The 24,091-nt window shown below is 46.0% G+C and overlaps 1 protein-coding gene across 1 annotated transcript; it reads right to left on the bottom strand.

Moving 5' to 3' along the window:
* Nucleotides 1–1,767: 1,767 nt before the first annotated feature.
* On the bottom strand, nt 1,768–24,091 carry EXOC3L1 (exocyst complex component 3 like 1). Its single transcript, XM_063312904.1, has 13 exons — nt 23,883–24,091; nt 22,976–23,136; nt 18,742–18,961; nt 16,926–17,601; nt 16,573–16,690; nt 8,436–8,561; nt 8,201–8,301; nt 6,281–6,391; nt 6,016–6,157; nt 5,347–5,472; nt 3,594–3,749; nt 3,255–3,379; nt 1,768–2,295 (listed from the first exon to the last, which is right to left on the bottom strand). The coding sequence occupies exons 1-13, from the start codon at nt 23,923–23,925 to the stop codon at nt 2,109–2,111; spliced, it is 2,292 nt and encodes a 763-aa protein (XP_063168974.1). The 5' UTR covers nt 23,926–24,091; the 3' UTR covers nt 1,768–2,108.

Below are 24,091 nucleotides of genomic sequence, written 5' to 3'. Positions count from 1 at the left end.
AAATGGGTATGATCAAAAACAAAGATGGCAAGGACCTAACAGAAGAAGAAGAGATCAAGAAAAGGTGGCAAGAATATACAGAAGACCTGTATAGGAAGGATAACAATATCGGGGATAGCTTTGACGGTGTGGTCAGTGAGCTAGAGCCAGACATCCTGAAGAGTGAGGTTGAGTGGGCCTTAAGAAGCATTGCTAATAACAAGGCAGCAGGAGACGACGGCATCCCAGCTGAACTGTTCAAAATCTTGCAAGATGATGCTGTCAAGGTAATGCATGCTATATGCCAGCAAATTTGGAAAACACAAGAATGGCCATCAGACTGGAAAAAATCAACTTATATCCCCATACCAAAAAAGGGAAACACTAAAGAATGTTCAAACTATCAAACAGTGGCACTCATTTCACATGCCAGTAAGGTAATGCTCAAGATCCTGCAAGGTAGACTTCAGCAGTTCATGGAGCGAGAATTGCCAGATGTACAAGCTGGGTTTAGAAAAGGCAGAGGAACTAGAGACCAAATTGCCAATATCCGCTGGATAATGGAAAAAGCCAGGGAGTTTCAGAAAAACATCTATTTCTGTTTTATTGACTATTCTAAAGCCTTTGACTGTGTGGACCATAACAAATTGTGGCAAGTTCTTAGTGGTATGGGGATACCAAGTCATCTTGTCTGCCTCCTGAAGAATCTGTATAACGACCAAGTAGCAACAGTAAGAACAGATCACGGAACAACAGACTGGTTTACGATTGGGAAAGGAGTATGGCAGGGCTGTATCCTCTCACCCTACCTATTCAACTTGTATGCAGAACACATCATGCGACAAGCTGGCCTTGAGTAATCCAAGGCTGGAGTTAAAATCTCTGGAAGAAACATTAACAATCTCAGATATGCAGATGATACCACTTTGATGGCTGAAAGCGAAGAGGAACTGAGGAGCCTTATGATGAAGGTGAAAGAAGAAAGTGCAAAAGCTGGTTTGTAGCTAAACCTCAAAAAAACCAAGATTATGGCAACCAGCTTGATTGATAACTGGCAAATAGAGGGAGAAAATGTAGAAGCAGTGAAAGACTTTGTATTCCTAGGTGCGAAGATTACTGCAGATGCTGACTGCAGTCAGGAAATCAGAAGACGCTTAATCCTTGGAAGAAGAGCAATGACAAATCTCGATAAAATAGTTAAGAGCAGAGACATCACACTGACAACAAAGGCCCGCATAGTTAAAGCAATGGTGTTCCCCGTAGTAACATATGGCTGCGAGAGCTGGACCATAAGGAAGGCTGAGCGAAGGAAGATCGATGCTTTTGAACTGTGGTGTTGGAGGAAAATTCTGAGAGTGCCTTGGACTGCACGAAGATCAAACCAGTCCATCCTCCAGGAAATAAAGCCAGACTGCTCACTTGAGGGAATGATATTAAAGGCAAAACTGAAATACTTTGGCCACATAATGAGAAGACAGGACACCTTGGAGAAGATGCTGATGCTCGGGAGAGTGGAGGGCAAAAGGAAGAGGGGCCGACCAAGGGCAAGGTGGATGGATGATATTCTAGAGGTGACGGACTCGTCCCTGAGGGAGCTGGGGGTGTTGACGACCGACAGGAAGCTCTGGCGTGGGCTGGTCCATGAAGTCACGAAGAGTCGGAAGCGACTAAACGAATAAACAACAACAAAAGTCTTTTCTGAGATGTCTCTAGATCTAAGGCACTGCCTTGCCTCAAGCAGCTCATATTTACAGTTTCTTTTCAGAAATCTATGTAGATGTTTCCTAAAGAGCAAACAGTGAACAGAGACTTAAAAGTCCCAGGAAATTTACATGCGCAAGAGAGAGAATTTTAATCATTGTTAGCTGAACAGAACAGTGTGCCAGTTAATATTTAGATCTGAAACAGCAAAAGATACCTGTGGATATGCAAAAGAAAGAGAAATCAGACAGAACGTGATATTAATCTTGTTTAAATGCAGTTCCTCCATCTGCCCCCCACAAAATGGTGCAATGCTTGTAGGCATGGTAAATTTGTCCACCATGCCAAGGTTACCAGCTGCAATCTGGGCAGGTCAGTGAATTCAGAGATGGCTGGGGAGACAGCTGGCAGCAGCACCTAAGGAACTCTCAGGCACATTTGGACTTGCCAAGGCAGGAGGACAGCTCTGGAGCAGGAACCAAGATATTGCTAAAAATGGGATCATAATTCTCCGGTAGGACTTGAGGATTCTGCACCATGATTTCCAGCACATTATTGCAGATTTCTTTGGAGATGTCGCCACGCAAGTATAAGAGCATGGAAATGTGGTCCTCGCTGGAGAAACAACATGAAAAACAGTTTTCAGAAGGGTAGCCATTTTACATCTTTTACAGCAAATGCAAGAACAGCCTTTGTGGCACCTTCAAGACTAGCCTATTGATTATTTATTTATGTATTTATCTAATTTATCCCCGCCCATCTCCTCCCGTCGGAGGCCTCTGGGAGGTTTACAACAAGCGATTAAAACCATCACAATAATACAAAAAATAAAATACAGTAAAAATACTATAAATAGAAATAAAGAATAAAGAATAAAAAATCCAAGCGATGATGATTATCACATAAGCTTTCATGGATCACAGTCCACTTAACCAGAAGCACTCAGTAGAGACCCAAGGGGAGAAGTCCCACAGAGAGGGATACATGAACACACAAATACACTGGTGACATTTTCTTTGGCTTATTGTTCTGCCAACTCTGCAGGAAGGCCTGCAGATCAATGAAGATGGCATTTCTCTGTGGGATAGCTTATTTTCTATCAGCATTCTCTGCTGCAGTCTTCTCCAACCCCAGCCTGTCCTCTGGATACACTGCAGGGCCTGCATGATCCTAACAATGCAGCATGCAGTCAGTCTCCTGAATGCGAGACTCCTAGTTTTCACTTTGTGTTTGGGGATGGAAGAAGAGCTGAACAGAAAGATATTGTACTTATTCACCCATGTTTGAAAACCGTCTTCTCTAATGACTCTGGGTGGCTAATGATACTGTATATGAAACTAAAAGCATCTGTAAAGATAACAAACACTTCACAATAAATAAAACTATCAAGTATCGTTAATGATGCTTAGTAATCTCTAAGGTCCTAGAGTTTGTCCTTGGTAACTTGGGTTAAAAGGACACTATACAGCAATTTCTGGGCTTCTCATTCAGTCCCCAGATGCAGATTTGACGCCAGAGGATGTTGCAGTCAGAAGATGGGGAATTGCCCTTTTTTCACAACTTGGGTGCCCTACCTGATATCAGGATATTTTGACTTGATTCTCAGCACTTCCAGGCCGAGCATAGAGTGATCCTTGACACTGACGAACTGCTGCAGGTCAGCAATGGCTTCGAGAGTCAGTTTGTCCTCCTCCAAGCCCTGGAAAGGAAAGAAGGGCGGGCAGTTCAAAACAAATACACTCACTTCACACCCCAGTAAAATGGCCTGCCTGAATAGCCTTTGCTTGTCTCCATCCCTCAAGGATTCTCCTTTGGAAGCTATTTACACAGGAAGCTGTGAAGCTCGCAGTAGGGGAACTGGGTGCACATCTACACAGGGTGGAGAGGTTTCCCTCTGTCCCGCTCTCTCTCACCAGGGCACAGAAGAGTTCTTTGAGCTGAGAGGTATCCTGCAGCATCCTTGTGGACATCTTGCTCCGCTCCTCGGCTGTTCGGCACCTCATCCGTTTCTGCAAGAGGGACTTCACATACTGGCTCGTAACCAGGTGCTCAGCTTCTGACAGCAGGTACTGGGTGGGCATTAAAGGGGGAAGGAAACAGAGGCGCAATGTTTCTGGATATTCCAGAAATGCAGTTTGTGAGTACGTTCCACCACTAATGAGCCTGGATTGTGCTGAGCTGAGACCTAGGAATCTTTGCAGAAGGGGGGGGGGGAGAACGGCAGCTTGCAAACTGAATGTGGCCCTTATGCCTTCCTAACTAGCTCACAGCTCCTCTTCTTCATCTGAGCTATATAAGCCACTTGTCCATAGTCATGATTTAATTAATTCCATTAAGCAGAGATAATGGGCAAGTCTGTGTGTGCTGAAAATGCTTCGGAAGGTAATATCTACAAAAGTCGTACATGAATGAGTCAAACAGGTTTAACGTTCAGACCTATACTCCAAAAACCAGAATGGATATTCTGTCAAATGATGCTGAGCCCAGATTCAGCTCTGTTGCTACACAAGATGACATGCTTTTGACTGGATCTCACAATTCCCACACTTGTAGGAAATGTGCAGTTAGGAACCCAGTCAACTCAAGGCGCTGATTATTTTTTTTATCTATGTTGAAAATGTGTAAAATCATTTCTCAGTTGCAGAGGGACCCAGCAAATGTGCTGGAAGTAAGCAAATCAACATTTGGTCAAGTTTGTCTATAATCTATCATCTATCTATGGTATCTATAGTATCTATCTGTATCTATCTATCCATCTATCTATTAATCTATCTGATCTCAATGCAGCAAAAGTAATAAAACAAAACAGTCCAAAACAATTAAAACTAATTACAATAATAATAAATCTAGTGTGTACCAGATGTCCAAATAAATCCCTTTCATCTGCAAACAGCCAGCCAACTAAGAGTTCAGCTGGCTAAACTAGTAGGGAAATACCCTGGACTACTTTATATTTAGGGAAAGGATAGTCATTTGCCTGAAGAAGATCCTGGCTTCAGTCTTGGCATTTCCAGCTTGTCTATCACCTCGCATATGCTGTTCATCAGCTGAAAGTCATCCAGCAGCCACTGGTGGGAGGGTAGCTGGGCAATCTACAAGCCTAAGATCCTGTGTGATGTTTGACTGAATTTTAGGTAACCTTCTGCAAGTCATCAGTATAGGTCTCAGGCAAGAATTACTTCTACTTTTCCTGCAGCTTGGTTGAGAGAGAGAAGAGAGTGTGAGAAATAAATTGAGGGAGAGAGAAAAAAAAGAAGGATTATCTAAAAGTGGGGGGAAAGGAATGATGAAAAAAGGATTTCCAACTTCTTTTGTCTGTGGCTTCTCACTGCTCGTTTCCATCTCATCTGTCCTATGGGATCCAACAGATTACCCTTGCAGGAAGAGTTTCAACAGAAAAAAGCTACCCACTTTTAAGTTATCAGGATTTAAGACAGCATCCTCTAATGTTCTTGTTCCTCCTTCTCTATTACGCACATAATGTAATGGTCTAGAATCTCTTTGGGTGGGAGTGATGGTTTCCACTTCTCTCTTGTTTTGGTAACAGATTTGTCTGGCATCAGGCTGTTTGCTTGTGATGATCTCAGGATGGCTATCACCCTGGACTTTCAGTAGTGTATGGATCTTCCCCACCACTGACATCCCCAGCAGTGGCCAGGATCTTACCATGCTGACAGGTTTGTGAGTTCTGCAGAAACCTTCTGCATGCTTGTCTATCACCTCACATATGCTGTTCATCAGCTGAAAGTCATCCAGCAGCCACTGGTGGGAGGGCAGCTGGGCAAAGTGTGGCTGGAACAGACCAGAAGAGAAACCAATTCTTCACTCCTCTTACTTGCAGAAGGAGCTCAGAACAGCATACAAAGGAGCAAAAAGAGAAAATGCTGGTAACTTAAAAAAAAACTGCTATCAATATGAGATGCAAGGCTATACTGTACACCCAGAAAGAGCAACCCAGAAAGACATCTGCAAATACAGAGGCTAAAAAACCCAATCAGTTTGCCTTTATGTACGATATTACAACATGCATTGGAATTATTGGATGAGCTGTTTATATCAGCATTCAGAGAAATACAGCTTTTGCCCATTGGTTTGTTTCAGCCTTATATCCTTGCTCCCCAAATAGTGATGCATAGTTGCAGTAGGCAGCCGGAATCTGCTTTGTTTTCCAATGGCTGTGCCAGATCTGTAGCAATCAGTGGTCTGGTTCACACTGCAGGCTCAGCCATGAATTGTTTGATCATGGCATATTGAATAACTGCTATTAGTTAGATTCTCCTGCACCCTAAGCCAAAGCCAAACCAACTGCAGCGTGTGACCCTGGATGAGATGTACCTTCAAGTCAGCCAGCAACTCCTCCAGTAGAAGTTGGCATGCCTTCTTCTGAATTTTCTCTAGGGCAGTATGCAGAGATGGTGGCATCCTGGCAGGCTCTTCAGATGGCAATCCACTGGGATACAAGGCTGGGATGGAGGAGCTGCCAGCAGAGGGAAGATAAATATTTAGGAAGAAGCCATCTGGCTGATGGCTAAGAAGAGCAAGAAAATAGGCCTGGAAAGAGAGGCATGTACAGAGTGCCAGAAACAGGCTTTGGGAATACCTGAGAGTCAGGCAGTTGTTGACAGTGGACAGCAAGTATGGTGTGTAGCACTTAGATGCCATGGGCTCTTGCTGATGCAGTTTGCCAAATTCCACCAGTTTCTCATACAGGCTGCAGAAAAGAACAATACACTTGTCACATGAGGCCTTGCTCACCCAGAAGCCTTTGGTGAGGCCACAGTGGGACGGGAATGGTCCATGTAGTCACCATACTTCCAGCTTGCAAGTCAGTTTCCTTCCCCACACTGATGTACAACCACCAGTAAGCTGACCTGGCAGGACAAAGGTGGATCCAGTTATGAACCAAGAACTTGCAGAAATGAACTTTCAACTTGATTCAGCTCAAGTTGTGTCTGATACTCTTCCGCCAACTGGGGCTCCATGTCCTGAAGAAGGTTACGTTGCATGACAGCCATTCCAAGAAAGGCTGTTCAAAAATAGCAATACTGTAAGATAGTGGCTAGATTCATGATGGAAGTGTACCACCTCTTAAGGTAGGCTGTGGATTAACATCTTCATCTTCTGATTATTAATCTTAAAACCTGCTAGCATACCAAATTCTTTTAATTTCCCCATTATTATTTCTAATCCCTTTAACGGATCTTCCAAAACCAGCACCAAATCATCAGCAAATGCCCTTAACTTATAAGTTTCTCTTTTATTCTTTACTCCCCCATGTCATCTTGTCTTATATCTCTGTTTAATACTTCAAGAACTAAAATAAACAGGAACAGAGACAACAGGCATCCTTGTCTTGTCCCTTTTTGTATCTCCCAGGGTTTTGTTAGTTCTCCATTAACAATTATTTGTGCTTTCTGTGAGGTGTAAATTGATCTTACCCATTTAAGTGGGCAATGTTTTCTGGCTTTGTTTGTTTGTTTTGACATGGGTGAAATCTTACAAGATAGTGGCAAATTCACCTGAGAGCACTGGTAGATTTTGATCTTTGAAAAAGTTTATGGACTTTAGGGGCATGAGGGCTGGTTAAAAAAATGACTGAAAAAAAAAACACCTGATTTGCAACGATGGATTATTGATATGTATTGCTGACAACATTTGAATTAGGTTTTTTCCCCCCCTACCGGGAGTATCAACAATTGTTGAAGAATGTGGTCAATTATTTTTGAAGTTTGCTTCATAATATAATGCTTATTCATTCTACATTATATTGCTCATACTGTTTAGATTATGTTAGTCATACTGATGGACTTTTTCTTCTGTTAGTTTGTTATAATAAAATAAACTCCATTTTTAATTAAATGGATTAAATGGATGCTGGTGATGATATCCTATTCCCACAGGGGCAACTCAACCTCAATAGTGGCACTTATTGTACCATTCCCAAGAAGGATAATTGAATTTTAAATATGAATCAATCAGCCACTCACGATGCAGTTGCTACAGGTTGGACCCAAAGATCCCTCTCCTGCTGAGGGAGTTATAGAGTTATAGTAGAGTTATAGTAGACAGACCATCCTGTCTTTTGAAATTAGTTGGAGTACAAGGTGAAACTGATCTGCCAGAATGGATGGTAAAGTTGATGGAGTTGGCGGAGATGGTGAACTTGACAGCTTTGATTAGAGAAAAGACACTGACTAATTTTATGGCAAATTGGAAGCCCCTTTTGGACTTTTTGCATGAAACAGAAAGGAATGAAATTGTGATATACAGATTTGATGATTAATAATATTAGTTAACAATAGAAAAAATGGATGTTATTTTGTAACCTTGGAGTAAGAGTTTAATGTAAGTTTTACTTATATCTGTTGTAAAGGGAGTTATTCCTTTTTCTATTTCTGTTCTGTTATTTTTCTTTTTTCCTGCACTTCTGTTCTATTTTTCTTTCTTTATTAGTTTCTGTTAGATTTTATCCCTTTGTTTTAAAGTTTAATAAAGTTATAAAAAAGACAATGAAACTGACCTGCCCAAAAAGGCCTCCAACTCTCCCAAAGCCATTTCAAGAACTTTCTGCTGGAAAATACCAGAGATGGGCAATACCACACGAATGTTTTCATCAAGCATCTGAAATATTTAATGGGAGAGAGAAAAAAACAGATGGGGAATCAAACTCATCATGGTTTGGCTTCTACAGCTGAAAAATATCTTCTTTGTTCAATTAGCTAAGTCTTCTCCTTCTCTCCCCAATTCCTCCTAACCGTTATGGCAATGATAGGCAGATCGGTCTGGAAGAAGCTTCGATGATCGGATTTGGGCTCCTTCCCAGAAAGCCATTCTTTAAACTCCATTTCTAGAGCCTTCTGCATCCATTCTGCAATAGTAGCCTAGAGGAAGGAAACAAAATAGGACTAGGTAATCCTGACCCTTTGAAATGAACTCAAGGACCAGGCATTTTAGGATCCTTCACCTGTTCCAAATACATTTATCTCATTTGGTTTGACACCCCCCCCCCCAATCAACTGCCATAAACAGTTTACTTGGCTGCAGTTTTTCTATCTCCTGTTTTCAGTTTTCTCCACTGCAGTACTGGCTATATTTGCAGAACACACTTTTCCCATGATTAATTTGATCATATTTTACTTAATTAACCCAGCTTTCTGAGTTAGTGTAATATAGAATCATAGAATGTATGAACAGAAGGGACCTAGAACTCATCAAGTCTAATACTATCTCAGTGCTGGTATCCACTAGAGCAGTGTTGCTTAAAGTGTGGTCCTAGGACCCCTGGGGGTCCCCCAAGACCCTTTCAGGAGTCCATGAAATCAAAACTATTTGCCAGTCTATGTTGAAAAACCATACAATATAAGAATCCCATCAAACAATTGTGGGAAGCAGTAGCGGCAGTGTTTGGCATAAGTTTTAATTTGTAATAACGGTAAATATCAATAAACACAAACAAAAATTATTTTGGGGTCCTCCAAAGTTTTTAAAAGTGGGACTTTTTAAAAAGTTTTAAGAAACACTGCACTAGACCAGTCCTGATGACAAGTGGCCGTCCAGCTTGTACGAAAGCCTCCAGCATTGTTCCAGGAAGATTTTTTTTATTGTAAACTGCCCAGAGTCCCTCCTTGGAAGGAAGATGGGCAGTGATAAAGACAGACAGACAGACAGACAGACAGACAGACAGAAAGAAAAAGCAACTTAGCAGCTCTCACGTCAGGAAATGTTTCCTGATAGTAAACCGGAAGCCAACCACACAATCTGGATTTGCACATCAGAGTCAAGTATTATGTGGTTTGATACTTTGTGGTTCAGTGTGTTGTGCAAACACAGCCACTGTGTCAGGGCCAGCCTCGCTCCGCAATAAGACACAGACTCACTTAATGGGCATTAAGGATTTCTGGTTTATTGGAATGATAGCTGACAGAACGAAAAACGGGAACGGGGTAGGTAGGTGGGGGTGCCCCTTTTATACCCCCCTGTATTGCCCCGGGCTTCCCCACCCCTCAATGGCCTGATTGCCCTTGATGGTATTCTTGATGGCTGTATGGGCGTTTTCCCCGGTCTCCTCTTTGTCTCCCTGCAACGGTTGAGTTCTTTGGGGCACCATGTGCTCCTCATCTCCACTCCTCTGACGTCTCTCTTTTCAGTTGCTGATGGGATCATGGGTGTGGGTGTCCTTGGGTGCTTGGTTTAATTCCTGAAAGATTATCTCCTTCCTCCTTTTCCTTAATGATCATGATCCACGTTGTGAGGCTCTTTGTGCCTTGCAACGAGGTCATGACATACTGCCCCCCCAAAGATGTTCTATGGTGCTGGTTTCTCTGGGTATGCCTCATGGAACTGTCTTGTTAGTTGACTAGCCATGACGTGTCGTGCCTGGACCCACTCTGGGTGTGAGAAATGTTTCCAACTCACGAGGTATTGTAGTGTTCCTCTTTGTTTTCTTGAGTCCAGTATTTCTTTCACTTCAAAATGTTGTTGATTGTCTATCATTATGGGTGGGGGTGGAGGTTCTTCCGTATGCCATTTGGATGTGCTCGTTGGTTTCAGTAGTGCACAATGAAACACTGGGTGGACCCGTCTCAAATTGTAAGGCAGTTCCAGTTTGAACGTAACTGGGTTGATTACCTGTATGATTTTAAAAGGTCCAATGAATTTCGGTGCCAATTTCTTTGATGGTTGTGAGGTCTTTATGAACTTAGTGGAGAGGTAGACCCTATCTCCCACTTTGTAGTTCGGTGCCTCCGCCCTGTGGTTGTCCGCATATTTTTTGTACGTTGTTTGTGCGTCTGCTAAAGCCGTCTGGATGACTGGCCAGGTTGTTGCCAGCTGTGCCGCCCAATCGTCTGGTGAGCAGGGCAGGGTTTCAGGTTGCGGCAATTCTGGTATCGGTACAAAATCTCTTCCATAGACCACCTTAAAAGGGGTGTGGCCAGTACTCTGGTGTACTGCGTTATTATAGGCCACCTCTGCAAAAGGTAGTAGGTCTACCCAGTTGTCCTGTTGATAATTTATGAATGCCCTTAGGAACTGTTCAAGTGTTGAGTTAAGGATCTCTGTTGATCCGTCCGTGTTTGGATGCCACGCAGTGGACAGTGCTTGCTTGGTTCCGATTAGTTTTAAAAATTCCCGCCAAAACTTTGACGTGAATTGTGTGCCTCTGTCGGTCACCAACCTGTAGGGGGCGCCGTGAATCCTGTATATGTGTGTTAGGAATAAACGTGCCAGCTGTTGTGCGGAGGGGATAGTCGCGCACGGGATGAAGTGTGCTTGTTTCGAAAAATAGTCTTTTACCACCCATATCACAGTTTTTCTTTGGCTGGGTGGGAGGTCCACAATGAAATCCATGGAAATTTCTTCCCATGGCCGGGAGGGGCTGGCTACCGCCTGTAACAGCCCGTGGGGTTTCCCTCCTTTACGTTTGGTGGTAGCACATATGGGGCAGTTGCTTACGTAGTCTTTTACGTCCTTTCTAAGATTTGGCCACCAAAATTGCCTCCTTGTGAGGTGGAGGGTTTTTACAAACCCAAAATGCCCTGCAGATTTGTCATCGTGTGCTCTGTGTAAAATTTCTCCCCGCAGTGATTCGGGCACGTACAAAGCTTTCTCCTTCCAGGCGAGATTGTCTTTGAAAGATACATGTTGTTGGTTATTCTGCAACCATGTATCTTGCTGTAGTGCTTGTGTGAGTCTTTGTTGCCAGTTCGGTGAAATTGAGCGTCGCCTCCGATCGCTCCCCGCCGTTCGTGCTGGCGTGCGCTGTGCTGGCGTGCGCTGATTCTTTGTCTGGCTCCGCGTGACAGCTGGGCAGCCGAGCTGTTTCTCGGTCCATACTGTTCCTACGATGTCGGAGGCTTGCGTGTCGTCCTGTGGTCGTCGGGAGAGGGCGTCTGCCAAGAAGTTTTTCTTGCCCGGTATGAATTTCAGCGTGAAATTAAACCGGCTGAAAAACTGAGCCCATCGCACCTGCTTCGGGCTGAGCCGTTTTGGCGTGCTGAGTGCCTCCAGGTTCTTGTGGTCCGTCCACACCTCGAAAGGGCAGGAGGCCCCCTCCAGCAGGTGTCGCCACGTTTCCAAGGCTGTTTTTACTGCAAACGCCTCCTTTTCCCATACGTGCCATCTCCGCTCCGTCTCGGAGAATTTGCGGGAAAGGTAGGCGCAGGGCTTTAGGTGGTTGTCGGAGTCCTTTTGGAGCAGGATGGCTCCGATGGCGAAATCGGAGGCATCTGCTTGCACCACAAAAGGCTTGGAGGGGTCGGGGTGCTGTAGCACTGGCTCAGCTGTGAAAAGGGTTTTCAGTCTCTCGAAAGCCGTTTGACAGTCAGCTGTCCAATTCAGTAGCGCCCCCGGGTTCCTCGATTTGCGCGTGTCCCCCAAGCCCTTAGTTTTTAGCAGGTTAGTTAGAGGCAATATAGTCTCTGCCAGCCTGGGCGTGAACCCCCTGTAGAAATTAGTGAATCCCAGGAGGCTTTGCAGCTGTCTCCTTGTGCGTGGGCGTTCCCACGCCAGGATGGCTTGGACCTTGCTGGGGTCCATTTCTATCCCTTTAGCAGAAATCCTATACCCTAGGTAGTCAATTTGTTTTTTGTGAAACTCGCACTTGGAGAGCTTTATAAACAGCTCTGCCTTGCGAAGTTTCTTGAGCACGTCCTTTACCAAGCGTTCGTGCTCACGTTCTGTTTCTGTGTAGATCAATACATCATCCAGATAAACCAAAACCCCCTTAAAAAGGTGGTCACGCAGGACCTCATTAATTAACTGCATGAATACCCCCGGTGCCCCCGCCAATCCGAAAGGGAGTACTTTATATTGAAACGCCCCCAGTGGGCAATTGAAAGCAGTCTTCCACTCATCCCCCTCCCTTATCCGTATGCGGTAGTAGGCTTCCCTTATGTCCAGTTTGGAGAATACCTTACCCTTCACCAAGTGGGACAAAATGTCCTTTATTAAGGGTAAGGGGTATTTATTTGAAATGCTTGCTGCGTTTAACCCGCGGTAGTCTGTACAGAGCCGCAATGTCCCATCCTTTTTCTCGCGAAAGAGGACTGGCGCTCCCACTGGAGAGTTCGCTGGCTCAATGAAACCCCTCGCCAGATTTTTGTCTATGAAGTCCCTTAACGTAGCTAGCTCTCGCTGGGTCATAGCATATATTTTTGGTTTGGGTAGGGGTACCCCCGGGACCAGTTCAATGGTACAGTCCGTCTTTCTGTGGGGGGGGAGTTTGTCCGCCTCTTTCTCACCGAAAACATCGGCGAACTCCCCGTATTTGGTTGGCAGTCCCTCTGGCAGAGCTGTCTCTGTGTGTTCTGCAGTCGTCGTCGCCCCCCCCATGGCTGCTCGGGGAACCTTGTCCCCTGACGGTGCTTGGTAGCGCCCGTCAGCAAACTTAATCTCTCTGGTTCTCCAATTGATGACTGGGTTTTGCTGCACGAGCCATGGAATCCCCAGTATGAGTCGGGGTTGCCCCACCGGTGCCACGATGAAAGCCAATTTTTCCTCGTGGCTGCCGAGCCGTAGCGCGGTTTTTCCGGTGTATTGGGTGACCGGGCCCCCTCCCGCTGCAGATCCATCTAGCTGCGAGAACACCAAATGGTGCTGAAGTGGATAGCAGCGGAGGTCGAGTGCGGCTGCCAGGTCAGGGTGCATGAGGCTTTTGGAGCAACCTGAATCAATGAGTGCCCAGACCTTTTCGGTTTTATTTCGATGGGTGAGGGTGACACGGACGTAGAGGGTGGGGCATTCCTCACTCACCCCTTTGTCGAAGCGCCTGTCAGTGTTCTCCACCTGTCCTTCGGCGCCCCTTAGGCCAGGTGGTTGTCGTTTCCCGCCGCCTCATCTGGGTTGCTGTCCTCCCCCTCCGAACTGTAGGGGTCGTGTCTGCGTCGGTACTCCCCCTTTGCTGCTGGTCGCTTTCTCGGCGCTGGGGTTGGTACTGTTTGTGCCCTCCTTGGGCTCTCTCTGGGCGTCGTTTTGGGGCATGCGGCTGCTTTGTGGTCTTCCCTGCCGCACGTGAAACATTGCCCTTTTGCGAAACGTCTGTCCCGTTCCTCCCTCCAGGGTTGGGGTCTTGCCCTCACCTGCCTTGCGCTGGTGCGTGGGGGTCGCGCTGTCGCCATCTGTTGCGTTTCCCTCCTTGCGTGGAGGAACGTGTCGTGGGCGTTCTCCGCTTCCGCTGCCAGCTGGATCCACCCCGTGAGGGAGCTGGGGTTGTCGCGGCCAAGTGCCCACCGGAGGACGTTTAAGTTGAGTCCATGTTTGAACTTCTCAATCAGTGTCGATTGAGACCACGTGTCTACTTTTCCGGCTAGGGCTTGGAACTCCATGGCATACTCAGCCACGGAGCGCGGGCTTTGTCTAAGTGTCTCTAGCGCCCTTTTTGCCTTTTCTTGCTCCAGGGGGTCCCTGAAGTGCCTTTCTAGTGCCTGCAGGAATTCAGTGCTGTCCTGCAGCGCCCGGGCGCCGGATTGGCACAATTGGACGTACCAATCGGCGGCCCGCCCTTTTAGTTTTATAGCCAGGGCATTGATTTTGCCCCGCTCAGTTCTAAAACAGGGACCCCATTCTTCGAGGTAGTACCTCGCGTTAGTTAAAAAGAAGGAAAGTTTCGAGGGGTCCCCATCGAACTTTATGCCAAAGTCTTTGGCGGGTGCCCTGGTCTGGCTCCTGGCCCCCTCTGCGTCGTGCCTCGGGTTTTGCCGGAGCTGCTGCGGGTCGGGGTGTCTCCGGTTCTCTTGCGGCATTGGTGCCTCTCTCTGGGTCTCCTCGCAAGGTACTCGTCCCGTCGCTCGGGGGGGAGGGCGGGGGGTTCTCCCTCGTTCGGGCTCCTGGATCCAGGCTCCGCCGTCGCCGTCGCCGCCCGCTTGGTCGTCCCTCCGCCTCTCAGCCTGGCGCATCTCCCGTCGTGGGGTGGGCTCCTGGGGCCGGACGCCGCCGCCGCCGAGGTTGTCCCGCCGTCTCACGTCCGGGCGCGCCTCCGCTCGTTGGGTGGCCTCCTGGGGTCGGGTCCCGCCGTGGTCGCCGCCATCCGCTGGGTCTCCACCCCGCCTCGCCTCCCGGTGCGCCTCAGGTCGTCGGTTGGGCTCCTTGGGTCGGGTTCCGCCGTCGCCGCCGTCCCACTCGCCCTGCCGCCTTTCGACCGGGGTTGCCTCTGCGCCTCCTCCGTCGCGGGGTCCCTGTGCCACCGTCAGCTGTTGGAGCATCTGCCGCACCGCCTGCATCCCCTCCTCCAACGCGCCGAGCCTCTCTGCCATCCCTGGCGTCCCGCCGGGGTTTTCGCCGCTCCGCTCGCCCTCGCCGTTGGCTGAGGTAGAGGACGGGTCGTCCCTCGATCCCGCCGCGGTGCCAGGCGCGCCCTCGCCTTCGAGCGCCCAGGGTGGCGGTTCGTCTCGCGCCTCCGTCGGGGTTGCCTGTAAGCTTGGAGAGGGTCCCCTCGTCTCGCCCCCGGTGCCTCGCGGGCTCCGGGGCACCGGGGTGGGTCCCTCCCCCGCTGCTTCCCCCCAGCTGAGTTCCATACCTACCGGGGCGTTGCATCGCCCGGACCTCAGCTGCATCCCGCCCTGCGAGAGCGGGGCTTCGTCGCCGGGCGCCGAAGGGTTGCGCCTCCTCGGTTCCTGGTTCTCCATGCCTGGCTGGGTCCCTCACAAACGAGTTGGATAGGTGCCAGGTGGAAAAAAATTTTTTGGGGTTCCCGTTTTTATGTCAGGGCCAGCCTCGCTCCGCAATAAGACACAGACTCACTTAATGGGCATTAAGGATTTCTGGTTTATTGGAATGATAGCTGACAGAACGAAAAACGGGAACGGGGTAGGTAGGTGGGGGTGCCCCTTTTATACCCCCCTGTATTGCCCCGGGCTTCCCCACCCCTCAATGGCCTGATTGCCCTTGATGGTATTCTTGATGGCTGTATGGGCGTTTTCCCCGGTCTCCTCTTTGTCTCCCTGCAACGGTTGAGTTCTTTGGGGCACCATGTGCTCCTCATCTCCACTCCTCTGACGTCTCTCTTTTCAGTTGCTGATGGGATCATGGGTGTGGGTGTCCTTGGGTGCTTGGTTTAATTCCTGAAAGATTATCTCCTTCCTCCTTTTCCTTAATGATCATGATCCACGTTGTGAGGCTCTTTGTGCCTTGCAACGAGGTCATGACACACTGTGCTGAAATAATAAATCTGTGCACATTATGTTGCTGGGGCCAAGTTTGGCTGGGGCTTATGGGAACTGGAATCCAGTTATATTGGGTAGGCATGCAGAATCTTCTGCCATACAAATGCATACAGGAAGAACTTGACAATTCAGATGCTGATGCTTCTGGACAAAAGTCACTTTGGGAAAGAGGTTTTTTTTTCCTTATCTTCTTGTTCTAAAACAGGGATCATTTTCTCCAAGACTTTCCCTGTCCTTCCTAAAACAAGTTTCTGGTATTTAGTCAAGATTTTTTTATATAGCACCAGAGCTAATAAGAGTTGGGCTTTGCATAGGGATTGAGAATCAGGGTTCTGGAAGCTGCAAGAGCCACAGAGCCCAAGGAGCTGCTGCTGTTCCAGCATTAGGTCAACCTTCAGGTGGGAGTGTGGATCAGGATTCCTGGAGAGGGTTTGAGCTCATTCTTTCCAATAATGACATTAGGATAAACTGCAATAATGTGGCTTGCCACATGGTGCAGTGGCAAGCAATTCGGATATAGATAGTAGAGAGTGTTTGTATAGGCTCCCAGCATCTCCAATGGAAAGCTTCCCAGGTAGTTGAGGAAAACATCTTGCCTGAAATCTTGGATCACATCCTTCCTCACAGTAGCCCGCAGACTGCAAGTCTAATCACTACTAAAGACATCCAGACCTCCTTACATGTTCATGGATACTTGGATTTCCAAAACCCTGAGCCTGGTCTTCTAACTTACCTGTACTTTCCCCAGGTAAGTCTCCTCCAGATAGTCTATTGTATCTGCTGGAAACAGACGACCCAAGGTTGAGATGTCCACTTCAGGAAGTAGATCTGGGTGAGCCATCATTTCAGAACTGCAGAAAAATAGAAAATGTCAGTACAAAAAATGCATAAGTAAGCTTTCAGCATTCTCCCACAATATGCCAGCCTGTGTAGGATATACCATGAGTAGAATTCTAACATGTACCCCTGTTCCGTCTATTCAGGCATAATGGACTATGCATACTTATGGGTACTAGAATCATCAATATCACTTCCAATACCTCTTCCTAGAAACATTGTAAGTGCCTTTGCCCTCATGGCACCAACCTTGGGTAAACATGGATTGCCCAGCAGAGGAGAGTGAAGATCTCTTGTTTGTCTAGGTCCCAGGTAAGAATATGATGCAGGTGATTGGCTAGGCCTTGATGGAACATGGTGGCAATAGCTGTGAGGATGTTGTAATGAGGAGGGCAGCACTGGACCATCAAATCTTTCACGATGCGTAATTCAGCTAGAATGTTATTCTGCAAGGATGTCAAGTGGCTAGCAAGCCACTGGCCTTGAGCATTGTTTGGCTCAGCCTGGAAATAGGCAGCTATGACAGTGTCTTGGATGACTTGGAAAAATTTCCTTTTCCAACGTTTTGGGCGTCCCGGTGGGAGGAAGCCATGGGGCTGGGATTTCAGCAGCACAATAGCATCTATGCCTTCTTCTCGCTCAATAATTCGCAGAGCTGATACAAAAAGGGATGGGTCCTCTGACACCAATTCTGTGGCATGGGCAACAGTGTGCCACAGATGCTGGGCCAAGGCATTGTTCAGTTCCATGACACCTCCAAAGTAGGATTCAACGCTGGCCAGGTGCAAGGAGCTGAGCAGGTTGTGGCTACACAACTGGGATAGGATGCTATCCCGTAAACTCTCCAAGTCCATGAGCTTTAGATGAGCTTTCAAGAGGTGCTGGCTTTGTAAGAGACTGAAGGCTTCTGAAAGGAGTTGAGGTACTGCAGGGGGAAGAGAAAAAGAGATGGAGAATGAGCTTAACCTTTCCAAATGAAAACTTCTAGAAGGAAGAGGAAATAAGGACAATATTGAACAATGGTTACTATACCGAGCAGAGGAAAAACGTATATACTTTCCTCAATTCCTTAGAATTAAAATGGGATAAAAATTAAGTCAATCAATAAGCATCATCTGTTGAAGAGAAGTCACAGACACAATAATTAGCCATTCTATTAGCTTGGCCTCCAAATGTTGATTCTACCCGCTCCTCCATCCCCAATTTTTGACTGTGAAGTTTCCTACAGTATATTGTACTTTCTTCATGGCAGACAACTAGAATTTCTTTATTATTATTATTATTATTTAAAAAACAGCCTACTTTCCACAATTAAGTAGCCCCTTTAATTTCATGTTAGATTTCCACCTCTTTTTACCTCTTGATATAAAAACAAAATATAAACATTGGGCTCCGGTGGGAAATTCATTCTTATTCTTTCAAAATTGTACTTAAATTTTACAGTGATCAAGAAATCATTGAAAAGAAAAAAAAGAAAAAGAAAAGAAAACAGAAACTACACTGGAGCAAAAACTACTGTCAGGTAATTAGGACTATATAAACTACCATTCCTGGTTTGGGGCAAGCATTCAAGATATGCACATGCAAAGTTTTGGGCACTGAAAGCCACATTTGGTCCTTGAATCAGGAGCCTCCCTCCAAAATATTCTTGGGGCCAAAAGAAGAATTAAATTTGATGGTACTGATATTTAATTAAAATTGAATGAATAATAAAATTCAGTTAGAAAGACGACTCCAAATGTTCTTAATACTTTCCCCTTTCTGAGATAGGTAGAGAGATAGAGAGATGGAGAGATAGAGACAGAGATAGCTAGATAGCTAGATACTGTAGCTAGATAGCTAGATAGCTAGATAGAGGTAGAGGTAGAGGTAGAGGTAGACAGACAGACATTTCAGTGACCATTTTTGAGAGGCTCTGGAACTAAATCTAAGGTTTTAGTGGGGCAGGGAGGCATTCAGGTTGTGTGCTTCTGTGTTAAGGCTTCCCCACCTGTGGTTGTCTGCCATAAAACGGCTGCGATGGGTTTCGGAATAGCATAGCAAGACCTGGCTATGAGCAAGTCACCTGAGAAAAGCTGGGGCAACATCTGAACCACTGCCTCTAGCTGGGCATGCTTCGTGACCAGCTCCTGTAGCTGCTGTAAGCTCCGAAAAGAATCAATGCATGACTTCAGATCCTTCTGTATGCTCCCCAATTCTTGTTGCACGTGTTGGACGTCAGCGAGGGCAGAATGCAGCTCCCCCAGGCCTGTGCTCACGCCCTCCAGGTAGGACTGAACAGTGGACTAGAGGCAAAGCCAGAAGAGATTACAGTTTATGGGCAATGTAATAGATAGGCTTACAGGTAGTCCTTACTTAACAACCATTCATTTAGTGACAGTTCAGACTTACAACAGTGTTGAAAAAAATGACTTACGACCGGTTCTCACACTTATGACCGTCACAGAGTCCCCACAATCATGTAATTACAATTTGGGCACTTGGCAACTGGTTCACATTTATTATGGTCGCAGCATCCCGTGGTCATATGATTGCCATTTTCGACCTTCCTGGCCAGCTTCTGGCAAGCAAAATCAGTGCAGAACTGCATGGTTCGTTTAACAACCGCCATAAAAAAGGTTGTACAATCACGTCAGATTTGCTTAATGACCGCTTCGCTTAGCAACTGAAATTCCAGTCTCAATTGTGGTCATTAAGCGAGAACTACCTGTACCTGTACAGGACCACAGAAGAAATGGAGTAGCCTTCATAATTAATAGTAAAGTGGCTAAAGCAGTGCTTGGATACAACCCAAAAAATGATAGAATGATCTCAATTCGAATTCAGGGCAAGCCATCTAACATCACAGTGATCCAAATATACGCCCCAACCACAAATGCTGAAGAAGCTGAAGTAGAGCAGTTCTATGAGGATCTGCAGCACCTACTGGACAACACGCCTAAAAGAGATGTTATTTTCATCACAGGAGACTGGAATGCTAAGGTGGGCAGTCAAATGACACCTCGAATTACAGGTAAGTATGGCCTGGGAGAACAAAACGAAGCAGGACACAGGCTGATAGAATTTTGCCAAGACAATTCACTCTGCATAACAAACACTCTCTTCCAACAACCTAAGAGACGGCTTTATACATGGACTTCACCAGATGGACAACACCGAAATCAGATTGATTACATCCTTTGCAGCCAAAGGTGGCGGACATCTGTACAGTCGGTAAAAACAAGGCCTGGAGCTGACTGTAGTTCAGATCACGAACTACTTCTTGCACAATTTAGGATCAGACTAAAGAGATTAGGGAAGACCCACAGATCAGCTAGATATGAGCTCACTAATATTCCTAAGGAATATGCAGTGGAGGTGAAGAATAGATTTAAGGGACTGGACTTAGTAGATAGGGTCCCGGAAGAACTCTGGACAGAAGTTGGCAGCATTGTTCAGGAGGCGGCAACAAAATATATCCCAAAGAAAGAGAAAACCAAGAAGGCAAAATGGCTGTCTGCTGAGACACTAGAAGTAGCCCAAGAAAGAAGGAAAGCAAAAGGCAACAGCGATAGGGGGAGATATGCCCAATTAAATGCAAAATTCCAGAGGTTAGCCAGAAGAGATAAGGAATTATTTTTAAACAAGCAATGCGCGGAAGTGGAAGAAGACAATAGAATAGGAAGGACAGAGACCTCTTCCAGAAAATTAGAAACATTGGAGGTAAATTCCAGGCAAAAATGGGTATGATCAAAAACAAAGATGGCAAGGACCTAACAGAAGAAGAAGAGATCAAGAAAAGGTGGCAAGAATATACAGAAGACCTGTATAGGAAGGATAACAATATCGGGGATAGCTTTGACGGTGTGGTCGGTGAGCTAGAGCCAGACATCCTGAAGAGTGAGGTTGAGTGGGCCTTAAGAAGCATTGCTAATAACAAGGCAACAGGAGACGACGGCATCCCAGCTGAACTGTTCAAAATCTTACAAGATGATGCTGTCAAGGTAATGCATGCTATATGCCAGCAAATTTGGAAAACACAAGAATGGCCATCAGACTGGAAAAAATCAACTTATATCCCCATACCAAAAAAGGGAAACACTAAAGAATGTTCAAACTATCGAACAGTGGCACTCATTTCACATGCCAGTAAGGTAATGCTCAAGATCCTGCAAGGTAGACTTCAGCAGTTCATGGAGCGAGAATTGCCAGACGTACAAGCTGGGTTTAGAAAAGGCAGAGGAACTAGAGACCAAATTGCCAATATCCGCTGGATAATGGAAAAAGCCAGGGAGTTTCAGAAAAACATCTATTTCTGTTTTATTGACTATTCTAAAGCCTTTGACTGTGTGGACCATAACAAATTGTGGCAAGTTCTTAGTGGTATGGGGATACCAAGTCATCTTGTCTGCCTCCTGAAGAATCTGTATAACGACCAAGTAGCAACAGTAAGAACAGACCACGGAACAACAGACTGGTTTAAGATTGGGAAAGGAGTACGGCAGGGCTGTATACTCTCACCCTATCTATTCAACTTGTATGCAGAACATATCATGCGACAAGCTGGCCTTGAGGAATCCAAGGCTGGAGTTAAAATCTCTGGAAGAAACATTAACAATCTCAGATATGCAGATGATACCACTTTGATGGCTGAAAGTGAAGAGGAACTGAGGAGCCTTATGATGAAGGTGAAAGAAGAAAGTGCAAAAGCTGGTTTGCAGCTAAACCTCAAAAAAACCAAGATTATGGCAACCAGCTTGATTGATAACTGGCAAATAGAGGGAGAAAATGTAGAAGCAGTGAAAGACTTTGTATTCCTAGGTGTAAAGATTACTGCAGATGCTGACTGCAGTCAGGAAATCAGAAGACGCTTAATCCTTGGAAGAAGAGCAATGACAAATCTCGATAAAATAGTTAAGAGCAGAGACATCACACTGACAACAAAGGCCCACATAGTTAAAGCAATGGTGTTCCCTGTAGTAACATATGGCTGCGAGAGCTGGACCATAAGGAAGGCTGAGCGAAGGAAGATCGATGCTTTTGAACTGTGGTGTTGGAGGAAAATTCTGAGAGTGCCTTGGACTGCAAGAAGATCCAACCAGTCCATCCTCCAGGAAATAAAGCCAGACTGCTCACTTGAGGGAATGATATTAAAGGCAAAACTGAAATACTTTGGCCACATCATGAGAAGACAGGACACCCTGGAGAAGATGCTGATGGTAGGGAGAGTGGAAGGCAAAAGGAAGAGGGGCTGACCAAGGGCAAGATGGATGGATGATATTCTAGAGGTGACGGACTCGTCCCTGGGGGAGCTGGGGGTGTTGACGACCGACAGGAAGCTCTGGCGTGGGCTGGTCCATGAAGTCACGAAGAGTCGGAAGCGACTAAACGAATAAACAAAAAAAACCCTGTACATTTAGCCTCCTCCTTTTTTCTTTTTTGCTTCCTCCCTTTTATTTTTATAGTTCATGTTTGTAAACTGCCTTAGATTTTGGTTAAAGAGAAAGACGTGTGGGTGCACTTTAAGTAACTAAATAAATGTGGTTGAAGATTTGATCCCAAGAAGAAAACTAAATGGCTAAGGAGTATGTTTTGGGGGATCACTGTGTGAGCAGCCGGTTCTTGGCAATCTTAGAAAGTCTTGGAGAGATTGGACATTAGATAAAACCTCATCCTGAATAAGGTGACAATTTCTGGGTACTTTAAGAAGGATTCAAACAAACCAGAAACAAACTGGAACAGGTTTCTTCCAGAAAAGGTGACAAATATGACTGGGGGACTATAAACTAATTCCAACCAGAAAGACTGAAGGAACAAGCTATGCTTGGTCTCATTTAGCAACTGCGGTTACAGTGGTGATGAAAAAGTAACTTTACAATCATTCCTCATGTTTATGACCTTCACAGGTCTCTAAAGCAAAGGAAAGCTGAAGTAAGATCATAAGCACAGCTGTGGTTTCACTTAGCGACCACTTTGCTTAACAACTGAGTTGCCGGTCCCAATTGTGGTTGCTAAATGAGGACTAGCTGTAGAGCTTGTCAAGTAACTGTAGGGATCATACAGGAGAAGGTTGCAATTTGTTCTAGAGTGCAAGGCATGGAATAAACTCTTAAGTTACAGGAAAGCAGATTTGGGTTGACTGTTAAAACTTCCTGATAGTAAAAGCAGTTTGACATTAGAAACATTGGCTGGCTGGGGAATTCTGGGAGCTGAAGTCCACGTATCTTCAAGCCACCAAGGTTGAGAAACACTGCCTTAAAAGCTTCTTCCAACACTCTTGGCCCACGATTCTATGAGGTTACCCTGCCACGGTTACCCACCTTTATGCGGGATTGGATGAACTTGTTGCGCTGCGTCTCCCGAGTCTGATACTGCCCAAGACCATCCAGCTTGTCTGGTTGGTAAAACACCCCAGATGCCCACTTTAAGGCAGCCCCTCTTGCCAGCTTCTCTGCTTTTTCCAGTTCTGGCCATTCCCCATCTAAGGCAACAACAATGAAATGAAATGAAATAAGATTCCAGACAGCGTGTCTTTAACCAGACAGGAATATCTCATCTGAGGATGCAGGAAGGAAACGGGAAGCGAATGCATAACTTCACAGCTGACGGGCCAAAGGGAACAGCCGTTGGCTGTGGTTCCTGAGGCTTGAAACGTGAAGGATCCCAGTGGGAGGGGTTCCTGGCTACACAGATGAGGTTGTTTTTTAGGGGGCTTTGGGGGAGAAGAAGGTGATTGTAGAGTTGAAGCTATTCCTGGTAAGAACACAATGAAAAAGCAGGCTCCCAGGACCAGTCAGCCAAGCTGGGCCCCAAACAGAATTAAATGATAGGCCTGGTGTCAATATATCTGGGATGACCCAAGCTGATCAGGACCTGCTTGGGTTGAGGTGTCCCTAAACAAAAGTTTTTAAAGTGCAGGATGGAGGAGATTTGTGGAACATCGCCAAATTAAGGTACGTTGAACTTTCCATTTGGATATAAATCAGATTCCACTTTTGCCCTGGCCCCAGCCACTAAGTTTTGGAATTGGGTTCCTTCATGCCCCTCTACCGAATAAAATTATCTTGTTGCTGCTACTCCTGCGGAAAATGTAAAAGGAGAAAGAAGATAGATTGACAAAGGAGGAAGACCAGCGTCTTTGGCTGATGCTTACTAGAAAGGGTTACTTATCCTGTTCTGCCACTAGACCACCCCCGAGATCTTGACCCTGCATTTCCCGATTGTTACCTCTGGGACTGGTGGAACCACTGTCCTCGGCAGACATCCTCATGATTTCAGTTGCAGGAGGATACGCCAGTTCAAAGCTTAGGACTGGACAGGGCTGAGCAGAGGAAGCCGAGCCAGTGATTACTGTTTCCGTCAGTGATAGCCCTCACAGTTCCTCCGGGGCTTGTTCTGTAACACTGCAGCAGATAGACTCAGGATGTTGGAATAAG

This window comes from Candoia aspera, chromosome 11, assembly GCF_035149785.1.
Source record: "Candoia aspera isolate rCanAsp1 chromosome 11, rCanAsp1.hap2, whole genome shotgun sequence".
Taxonomy (NCBI): Eukaryota; Metazoa; Chordata; class Lepidosauria; order Squamata; family Boidae; genus Candoia; species Candoia aspera.
The sequence above is the reverse complement of the archived record's forward strand: the minus strand, read 5'-3'. Positions and strand labels throughout refer to the sequence as shown.

Bases quoted from the DNA above. Each gene is read 5' to 3' on its own strand.
- EXOC3L1 (XM_063312904.1), bottom strand. From the start codon at position 23,925: ATGAGGATGTCTGCCGAGGACAGTGGTTCCACCAGTCCCAGAG. The intron at 23,137-23,882 runs GTAACAATCGGG...TTGTTGCCTTAG, and splicing joins TGGTTCCACCAGTCCCAGAG to ATGGGGAATGGCCAGAACTG. The intron at 8,302-8,435 runs GTTAGGAGGAAT...TAAATATTTCAG, and splicing joins TGCCTATCATTGCCATAACG to ATGCTTGATGAAAACATTCG.